The sequence below is a fragment of the Oncorhynchus kisutch genome, linkage group LG18 (genome assembly GCF_002021735.2).
Source record: "Oncorhynchus kisutch isolate 150728-3 linkage group LG18, Okis_V2, whole genome shotgun sequence".
Lineage (NCBI taxonomy): Eukaryota > Metazoa > Chordata > Actinopteri > Salmoniformes > Salmonidae > Oncorhynchus > Oncorhynchus kisutch.
Genome location: NC_034191.2, coordinates 6402318 through 6413933, shown reverse-complemented (window position 1 = coordinate 6413933; position 11616 = coordinate 6402318). Strand labels below are relative to the sequence as shown.

The window sequence follows — 11616 nt, the reverse complement described above, 5'->3', positions numbered from 1 at the left end:
TTCCTCTATATCCCATGGTATACGGTCTGATATACCACGGCTGTTAGCCAATCAGCATACAGGGCTCCAACCACCCAGTTTATATTCCTCTATATCCCATGGTATACGGTCTGATATACCATGGCTGTTAGCCAATCAGCATACAGGGCTCCAACCACCCAGTTTATATTCCTCTATATCCCATGGTATACGGTCTGATATACCATGGCTGTTAGCCAATCAGCATACAGGGCTCCAACCACCCAGTTTATATTCCTCTAAATCCCATGGTATACGGTCTGATATACCATGGCTGTTAGCCAATCAGCATACAGGGCTCCAACCACCCAGTTTATATTCCTCTATATCCCATGGTATACGGTCTGATATACCACGGCTGTTAGCCAATCAGCATACAGGGCTCCAACCACACAGTTTATATTCCTCTAAATCCCATGGTATACGGTCTGATATACCATGGCTGTTAGCCAATCAGCATACAGGGCTCCAACCACCCAGTTTATATTCCTCTATATCCCATGGTATACGGTCTGATATACCACGGCTGTTAGCCAATCAGCATACAGGGCTCCAACCACCCAGTTTATATTCCTCTATATCCCATGGTATACGGTCTGATATACCATGGCTGTTAGCCAATCAGCATACAGGGCTCCAACCACCCAGTTTATATTCCTCTATATCCCATGGTATACGGTCTGATATACCACGGCTGTTAGCCAATCAGCATACAGGGCTCCAACCACCCAGTTTATATTCCTCTATATCCCATGGTATACGGTCTGATATACCATGGCTGTTAGCCAATCAGCATACAGGGCTCCAACCACCCAGTTTATATTCCTCTATATCCCATGGTATACGGTCTGATATACCATGGCTGTTAGCCAATCAGCATACAGGGCTCCAACCACACAGTTTATATTCCTCTAAATCCCATGGTATACGGTCTGATATACCATGGCTGTTAGCCAATCAGCATACAGGGCTCCAACCACCCAGTTTATATTCCTCTATATCCCATGGTATACGGTCTGATATACCACGGCTGTTAGCCAATCAGCATACAGGGCTCCAACCACCCAGTTTATATTCCTCTATATCCCATGGTATACGGTCTGATATACCATGGCTGTTAGCCAATCAGCATACAGGGCTCCAACCACCCAGTTTATTTTCCTCTATATCCCATGGTATACGGTCTGATATACCACGGCTGTTAGCCAATCAGCATACAGGGCTCCAACCACCCAGTTTATATTCCTCTATATCCCATGGTATACGGTCTGATATACCATGGCTGTTAGCCAATCAGCATACAGGGCTCCAACCACCCAGTTTATATTCCTCTATATCCCATGGTATACGGTCTGATATACCATGGCTGTTAGCCAATCAGCATACAGGGCTCCAACCACACAGTTTATATTCCTCTAAATCCCATGGTATACGGTCTGATATACCATGGCTGTTAGCCAATCAGCATACAGGGCTCCAACCACCCAGTTTATATTCCTCTATATCCCATGGTATACGGTCTGATATACCACGGCTGTTAGCCAATCAGCATACAGGGCTCCAACCACCCAGTTTATATTCCTCTATATCCCATGGTATACGGTCTGATATACCACGGCTGTTAGCCAATCAGCATACAGGGCTCCAACCACCCAGTTTATATTCCTCTATATCCCATGGTATACGGTCTGATATACCATGGCTGTTAGCCAATCAGTTTATATTCCTCTGTCCCTGTACCTACCTCTTCTCCAGGTCACAGTCCCCCAGGGTGCCGTTGATGAGCTGGTTAGGGGTCCACTTCAAGGTGAGGTTGTCCCCTGACTGGTGAAGAGACAGGTACCCCCGCAACACCTCTATCTCTTTCTTCTATATGGGAGGGGAGGGGGGGGCAAAGAGCTTTATTTTCATGCTATCTGACCATAACCGGGTATCCCAAAGTGCCAATGAAAATAGAGCTCTTATTGTTGATAAACGTCAGTATTTTTTATTTATTTTATTTTATCTTTATTTAACCAGGCAAGTCAGTTAAGAACAAGTTCTTATTTTCAATGACGGCCTAGGAACAGTGGGTTAACTGCATGTTCAGGGGCAGAATGACAGATTTGTACCTTGTCAGCTCGGGGGTTTGAACTTGCAACTTTCCGGTTACTAGTCCAACGCTCTAACCACTAAGCTACCTGCCGCCCCACAGAAAAGTACCTCATACCTATGGTAGAATATGGTGGTGGATGTGTGATGTTATGGGGCTATTTATCTTCTACTGGTCCTGGGGACCTTGTTAAGACCAACGGCATCATGAACTTTACCCAGTAGCAGGACATTTTGGCCCCAAAAACCTGGTTGCCTCTGCCAGGAGGCTGACACATGGACCTCAAGTGGATCTTCTAGCAATTACAACTAAACTCCCAAGCACTAATCAAAATCTATAAAGAAATGGTTAATTGACTACAAAAATCAACATTTTGCAATGGCCACCTCAGTCTCCGGACTTGAAGTCCCATTGAAAAGCCTGTGGTTTTGAATTGAAGAGGACAGTCCATAAGAACCGATGAAGGATAGCAAAGATCTGGAACGATTCTGTGCGGAGGAATGGTCTAAGATCCCTCTCAACGTGTTCTCCAATCTCTTACTGTTTTTGTTGAAAAAGGCTCAGTGTTGTTATCCTCAGAATGGGAGGGGGCTGGAGTATTGAAAACAGGGGAGGGGGCTGGAGTATTGAAAACAGGAGAGGGGGCTGGAGTATTGAAAACAGGGGAGGGGGCTGGAGTATTGAAAACAGGAGAGGGGGCTGGAGTATTGAAAACAGGGGAGGGGGCTGGAGTATTGAAAACAGGAGAGGGGGCTGGAGTATTGAAAACAGGGGAGGGGGCTGGAGTATTGAAAACAGGAGAGGGGGCTGGAGTATTGAAAACAGGGGAGGGGGCTGGAGTATTGAAAACAGGGGAGGGGGCTGGAGTATTGAAAACAGGAGAGGGGGCTGGAGTATTGAAAACAGGGGAGGGGGCTGGAGTATTGAAAACAGGGGAGGGGGCTGGAGTATTGAAAACAGGAGAGGGGGCTGGAGTATTGAAAACAGGAGAGGGGACTGGAGGGGGTTTGAACTCCCTAGAAAGGCAGGAACCTAGGAAGAAACCTAGTGAGGAAGCCGGTTCAGAAAGGTGGCTGATCCTCTTCTTGGCTGTACTAAAAATATTTGTACAGTACTACAATAACACTACTACATGTTACAGTATTAAAACTCTGTGTCGTCTTACCGGTTGGACCAGGACATTGTTTTTGCCGTAGAGCAGGTGAGTACGGGAGTTCTGGTGAAGAGATTCCACGTATTCCCGTGCAGACGCCGCAAACTTATCCTCGGACATGCTGACGCTGGACTGTCTCTTCTGGATCTGGGAAACAGGCCATGAGAAAGGTCTACGTTATTGAGTATTGATTGTGTAAGGACGTGACTCAGATCCTGACTGATTGTCCCTTTTTATTTAACCATTATTTAACCATTATTTAACCATTATTTAACCAGGCAAGTCAATTAACAACAAATTCTTATTTACAATGACGGCCTAGCAAGAGGCTAACGGCTTACTGCAGGGATAGGGGGATAAAAATTTTAGGACAAAACACACATCACGAGAAAATAGACACCACAACACTACATAGAGAGACCTAAGACAACACAACATGGCAACAACACATGACAACACAGCATGGTAGCAACACAACTTGGCAACAACACAACATGGCAGCAACACATGACAACACAGCATGGTAGCAACACAACTTGGCAACAACACAACATGGCAGCAACACATGACAACACAGCATGGTAGCAACACAACTTGGCAACAACACAACATGGCAGCAACACATGACAACACAGCATGGTAGCAACACAACTTGGCAACAACACAACATGGCAGCAACACATGACAACACAGCATGGAAGCAACACAACTTGGCAACAACACAACATGGCAGCAACACATGACAACACAGCATGGTAGCAACACAACTTGGCAACAACACAACATGGCAGCAACACATGACAACACAGCATGGTAGCAACACAACTTGGCAACAACACCTACATGGCAGCAACACATGACAACACAGCATGGTAGCAACACAACTTGGCAACAACACAACATGGCAGCAACACATGACAACACAGCATGGTAGCAACACAACTTGGCAACAACACAACATGGCAGTAACACATGACAACACAGCATGGTAGCAACACAACTTGGCAACAACACATGACAACACAGCATGGTAGCAACACAACATGGCAACTCAGCATGGTAGCAACACAACATGACATCAACACATGACAACACAGCATGGTAGCAACACAAAATGGCAACAACACAACGTGGTAGCAACACATGACAGCAACACAACATGGTAGCAACACAACATGACAGCAACACAACATGGTAGCAACACAACATGGTAGCACCACAACATGACAGCAACACAACATGACAGCAACACAACATGACAGCAACACAACACGACAACAACACAACATGACAGCAACACAACATGACAGCAACACAACATGGTAGCAACACAACATGACAGCATCACAACATGACAGCAACACAACATGACAGCAACACAACATGACAGCAACACAACAGCAACACAACATGACAGCAACACAACATGACAGCAACACAACATGACAGCAACACAACATGACAGCAACACAACAGCAACACAACAGCAACACAACATGACAGCAACACAACAGCAACACAACATGACAGCAACACAACATGACAGCAACACAACAGCAACACAACATGACAGCAACACAACAGCAACACAACATGACAGCAACACAACAGCAACACAACAGCAACACAACATGACAGCAACACAACAACTCTAGAAGAAAAAGAAACGCACACCTATTAAGATGAGGTGCTGGCTAGAGGTGCTGGCTAGAGGTGCTGGCTAGCGGAGTAGAACACCTATTAAGACGAGGTGCTGGCTAGCGGAGTAGAACACCTATTAAGACGAGGTGCTGGCTAGCGGAGTAGAACACCTATTAAGACGAGGTGCTGGCTAGCGGAGTAGAACACCTATTAAGACGAGGTGCTGGCTAGCGGAGTAGAACACCTATTAAGACGAGGTGCTGGCTAGCGGAGTAGAACACCTATTAAGACGAGGTGCTGGCTAGCGGAGTAGAACACCTATTAAGACGAGGTGCTGGCTAGCGGAGTAGAACACCTATTAAGACAAGGTGCTGGCTAGCGGAGTAGAAAATCTGTTTAGGCGAGGTGCTGGCTAGCGGAGTAGAACACCTATTAAGACGAGGTGCTGGCTAGCGGAGTAGAACACCTATTAAGACGAGGTGCTGGCTAGCGGAGTAGAACACCTATTAAGACGAGGTGCTGGCTAGCGGAGTAGAACACCTATTAAGACGAGGTGCTGGCTAGCGGAGTAGAACACCTATTAAGACGAGGTGCTGGCTAGCGGAGTAGAAAACCTGTTTAGGCGAGGTGCTGGCTAGCGGAGTAGAACACCTATTAAGACGAGGTGCTGGCTAGCGGAGTAGAAAACCTGTTTAGGCGAGGTGCTGGCTAGCGGAGTAGAACACCTATTAAGACGAGGTGCTGGCTAGCGGAGTAGAAAACCTGTTTAGGCGAGGTGCTGGCTAGAGGTGCTGGCTAGCGGAGTAGAACACTTGAAAATAAAAGAGAGCCACACACTCTAGGAGCTCAGATGCAAAAATATAATGTCCAACGTTTCGACAGCCAAGCTGTCTTCATCAGGGTATAATCACAAACATGTCAAAGTCTACGTTGAGACCGAAGAGAGCAAGGGTCTTTAAGTTTAAGATCCAGGCATCCTCTCGTTTTAACAATAAATTGTCGAGGTCACCCCTTCTCCTAGGGAGGGTGACATGTTTGATGCCAATATAACGCAGAGACGAAATCGAGTGGCCTGCCTTCAAAAAGTGGGCCTCATCTGGGTAAGTTTTTGCACCTAATGGTGCTAAGATGCTCTGAGATATGAGATCTTTGCTCCCTTCGGTCTCAACGTAGACTTTGATCTGAAGCCATTCTTGTGATTATTGTGACTTTGACATTATAATTGTTTGTAAGCTTGTGTAGTCTAAAATGAATCTATAATCGTATGCTACCCATTAGTTTTTTATATGCTGTTCTTTGTCTGCCATTTTAATATTTGAGAATAAACCAATGATATCAGGCCACTTTTGGCCATGATTACAGACACCTGTGTCTTTTGACACTATATAAACGAGTCATCCCGCAGTGTTTGTGATTATACCCTGATGAAGACAGCTTGGCTGTCGAAACGTTGGACATTATATTTTTGCATCTGAGCTCCTAGAGTGTGTGGCTCTCTTTTATTTTCAAGTAACACAACATGACAACAACACAACATGACAACAACACAACATGACAACAACACAACATGACAACAACCCGACATAGCAGAAACACAACACAACATGAAAACAACACAACATGACAACAACCCGACATAGCAGAAACACAACACAACATGACAACAACACAACATGACAACAACCCGACATAGCAGAAACACAACACAACATGACAACAACACAACAACCCGACATAGCAGAAACACAACACAACATGACAACAACACAACATGACAACAACCCGACATAGCAGAAACACAACACAACATGACAACAACACAACATGACAACAACCTGACATAGCAGCAACACAACACAACATGACAACAACACAACATGACAACAACCTGACATAGCAGAAACACAACACAACATGACAACAACCCGACATAGCAGAAACACAACACAACATGACAACAGCACAACATGACAACAACCTGACATAGCAGCAACACAACACAACATGACAACAACACAACAACAACCCGACATAGCAGAAACACAACACAACATGACAACAACACAACATGACAACAACCTGACATAGCAGCAACACAACACAACATGACAACAACACAACATGACAACAACCCGACATAGCAGAAACACAACACAACATGACAACAACACAACATGACAACAACACAACATGACAACAACCCGACATAGCAGAAACACAACACAACATGACAACAACACAACATGACAACAACCCGACATAGCAGAAACACAACACAACATGACAACAACACAACATGACAACAACCCGACATAGCAGAAACACAACACAACATGACAACAACCCGACATAGCAGAAACACAACACAACATGACAACAACACATGACAACAACCCGACATAGCAGAAACACAACACAACATGACAACACAACATGACAACAACCCGACATAGCAGAAACACAACACAACATGACAACAACACAACATGACAACAACCCGACATAGCAGAAACACAACACAACATGACAACAACCCGACATAGCAGAAACACAACACAACATGACAACAACACAACATGACAACACAACATGACAACAACCCGACATAGCAGAAACACAACACGACAACAACACAACATGACAACAACCCGACATAGCAGAAACACAACACAACATGACAACAACACAACATGACAACAACCTGACATAGCAGCAACACAACACAACAACAACCCGACATAGCAGAAACACAACACAACATGACAACAACACAACATGACAACAACCTGACATAGCAGAAACACAACACAACAACAACCCGACATAGCAGAAACACAACACAACATGACAACAACCCGACATGACAACAACCTGACATAGCAGAAACACAACACAACAACAACAAAACATGACAACAACCCGACATAGCAGAAACACAACACAACATGACAACAACAACCTGACATAGCAGCAACACAACATGACAACACAACAACATGACAATAACACAACATAGCAACAACACATGGCAGCAACACAACACGACAACAACTCAACACGACAGCAACTCAACACGACAACAACACAACAGCAACTCAACACGACAGCAACTCAACACGACAGCAACTCAACACGACAGCAACTCAACACGACAGCAACTCAACACGACAGCAATTCAACACGACAGCAACTCAACACGACAGCAACTCAACACGACAGCAACTCAACACGATAACAACTCAACACGATAACAACACAACACGACAACACAACATAGTAGCAGCACAAACATGGCACTAAAATTGTTAGGCACAAAGGACAAAATGGCAGATAAAACACATCACGCGAAGCAGCCACAAGTGTCAGTAAAAGAGTGTCCATGATTGTCTTTGAATGTAGAAACAGAGATAAAATGGGCCAGTTTGACTGTTTGTTGCATCTTGTTTTTGCTGCGAACTGAAAAGAGGAGCGACCCAGGCAACTGTGTGCTTTGGGGACCTTTAACAGAATGTGACTGGCACCTATTGGGCCCTGGTCAAAAGTAGTGCACTATATAGGGAATAGGGTTCTATAGGGCCCTGGTGTAAAGTAGTGCACTATATAGGGAATAGGGTTCCATAGGGCCCTGGTGTAAAGTAGTGCACTATATAGGGAATAGGGTGCCATTAGGGACGCAGACAATGCGACCATGATTGAAACTGACTGGGTCCTTTACCCATCGGGGATTTGAACCAATAACATTGTAGTTACTTAGCCCTATTGTCTAACACACAAGGGTCTGTGCCCTTCTGAGAAACTGCTCCCAGGACTCCTGGGAAAACAATTGTTACTAAGTGAACTATCCTGGCTACAGTTAAAATCTGAAGTTTACATACATCTTAGCCAAATACATTTAAACTCCGTTTTTCACAATTCCTGACATTTAATCCAAGTAAAATGTCCCTGTTTTAGGTCAGTTGGGATCACCACCTGATTTTAAGAATGTTAAATGTCAGAATAATTGTAGAGAGAATGATTTATTTCAGCTTTTATTTCTTTCATCACATTCCCAGTGAGTCAGAAGTTTACATAAACTCAATTAGTATTTGGTAGCATTGCCTTTAAATTGTTTAACTTGGGTCAAACGTTTTGGGTAGCCTTCCACAAGCTTCCCACAATAAGTTGAGGAATGGGCCAAAATTCACCCCTGACAGAGCTGGTGTAACTGAGTCAGGTTTGTAGGCCTCCTTGCTCGCACATGCTTTTTCAGTTCTGCCCACACATTTTCTATGGGATTGAGGTCAGGGCTTTGTGATGGCCACTCCAATACCTTGACTTTGTTGTCCTTAAGCCATTTTGCCTTTGGAAGTATGCTTGGGGTTATTGTCCATTTGGAAGACCCATTTGCGACCAAAATGTAACTGATGTCGGGATGTTGCGTCAATATATCCACAAAATGTTCCTCCTCATGCATGATGCCATCTATTTTGTGAAGTGCACCAGTCCTTCCTGCAGCAAAGAACCCCCACAACATGATGCTGCCACCCCCGTGCTTCACGGTTGGGATGGTGTTCTTCGGCTTGCAAGCCTCCCCCTTTTCTTCCAAACATAACGATGGTCATTATGGCCAAACAGTTCTATTTTTGTTTCATCAGACCAGAGGACTTTCTCCAAAACGTACGATCTTTGTCCCCATGTGCAGTTGCAAACCGTAGTCTGGCTTTTTTATGGCGGTTTTGGAGCAGTGGCTTCTTCCTTGCTGAGCGGCCTTTCAGGTTATGTCGATATAGAACTCGTTTTACTGTGGATTTAGAATGTTTCATACCTGTTTCCTCCAGCATCTTCACAAGGTCCTTTGCTCTTGTTCTGGGATTGATTTGCACTTTTTGCACCAAAGTACATTCATCTCTAGGAGATAGAACGCGTCTTCTTCCTGAGCGGTATGACGGCTGCATGTCCCATGGTGTTTACACTTGCGTACTATTGTTTGTACAGATGAACGTGGTACCTTCAGGTGTTTGGAAATTGCTCCCAAGGATGAACCAGGCTTGTGGAGGTCAACCATTTTTTTTCTGCGGTCTTGTCGGATTTCTTTTGATTTTCCCATGATGTTAAGTAGAGACACTGAGTTGGAAGGTAGGCCTTAAAATACATCCACAGGTACACCTCCATTTGACTCAAATGTCAATTAGCCTATCTGTAAATAATTGTCTGAAAAATGACTTGTCATGCACAAAGTAGATATCCTAACCGACTTGCCAAAACTATAGTTCGTTAACAAGAAATTTGTGGAGTGGTTGAAAAACGAGATTTGATCACTACAACCTAAGTGTATGTAAACTTCTGACTTAAACTGTAAAAAGGAAATTAGTATTGCCATAACTGCTCATTGATTCCTTACGGAATGAATTGTACAGTATTGACCAACTGCTCCAGTAAGAGCCCCATGCATTCCTCAGGCCCCCAGGGACCCAGTGTCTCTCACCCCCAGAGCGGGCCTCCTGCTGGGGGAAGCGTCCTGGCCCCGGTGGGCCCCGTGGATCCAGTGGCGCTGGACCAACTCGTTGGCCGACGGGTCCGTCCAGAAGTGGTCGGACGTCTTCAGCTTAGTGTACTCCAGAGCACAGGGACCCACTGGAGGAGGGAGGGGGAGGGAGAGAGAGTAAATATATGAGCACAGGGACCCACTGGAGGAGGGAGGGGGAGGGAGAGAGAGTAAATATATGAGCACAGGGACCCACTGGAGGAGGGATGGGGGGGGGGGGGGGGGGGGAGCAAAAATAATATCTACAGTTTGTAGCATTATAACAGTCCGTAGGGGTGTTATAACAACCCAATGTAGCATTAGGACAGCTCTTAGGGTCAACTTACCCAGTAGACATGCCAGGATGGGTCCAAACACTGAGTCATGCATCAGAGCCTCCCTCTCATAGTACTTACTGTAGAGACAACACACACACATCAGAGCCTCCCTCTCATAGTACTTACTGTAGAGACAACACACACACACACACACACACACACACACACACACACACACACACACACACACACACACACATCAGAGCCTCCCTCTCATAGTACTTACTGTAGAGACAACACACACACACACACACACACACACACATCAGAGCCTCCCTCTCATAGTACTTACTGTAGAAACAACACACACACACACATCAGAGCCTCCCTCTCATAGCACTTACTGTAGAGACAACACACACACACACACACACACACACACAATAATGTTGAGACAACACACACACACGCAATAATGTAGACAACATACACACACACGCACGCAATAATGTAGAGACAACACACACACACGCAATAATGTAGACAACATACACACACGCACACAATAATGTTGAGACAACACACACACACACACACACACGCAATAATGTAGAGACAACACACACACACAATAATGTAGAGACAACACACACGCACACACACACACGCAATGTAGAGAAACAACAAAAGAGCATTGTGTCAAACAATGAAAAAACTACACTCAAATGACTCCATTAGGCTTTATGCAAGACAAAGGAGGGAATGAAATGAGGGAGTCTGACAATTCAAGACAGGCAGAAATGTCATGTGCAGAACAAAAAGCAACAGGGAGAAAGCTAATTAAATTGACTGGAACAGACATGGACAAGATGTTGCTCTTTGCATACAATGCAGTGTGAGTTAATGCAGAAGTTGCCTTTTCATTTCTTAC

The 11616-nt window shown here is 44.9% G+C and overlaps 1 protein-coding gene across 1 annotated transcript in view; it reads right to left on the bottom strand.

Moving 5' to 3' along the window:
- The window catches only part of LOC109882178 (small G protein signaling modulator 2-like), a 116666-nt gene that overhangs the window by 43153 nt on the left and 61897 nt on the right, over positions 1 to 11616 (bottom strand). The window contains exons 5-8 of the mRNA XM_031795361.1: positions 10755 to 10822; positions 10369 to 10517; positions 3276 to 3410; positions 1763 to 1887 (exon numbers count right to left, since the gene is read on the bottom strand). Of these exons, the coding sequence (XP_031651221.1) occupies positions 1763 to 1887; positions 3276 to 3410; positions 10369 to 10517; positions 10755 to 10822 (477 nt within the window). The remainder of the gene's footprint in view (positions 1 to 1762; positions 1888 to 3275; positions 3411 to 10368; positions 10518 to 10754; positions 10823 to 11616) is intronic.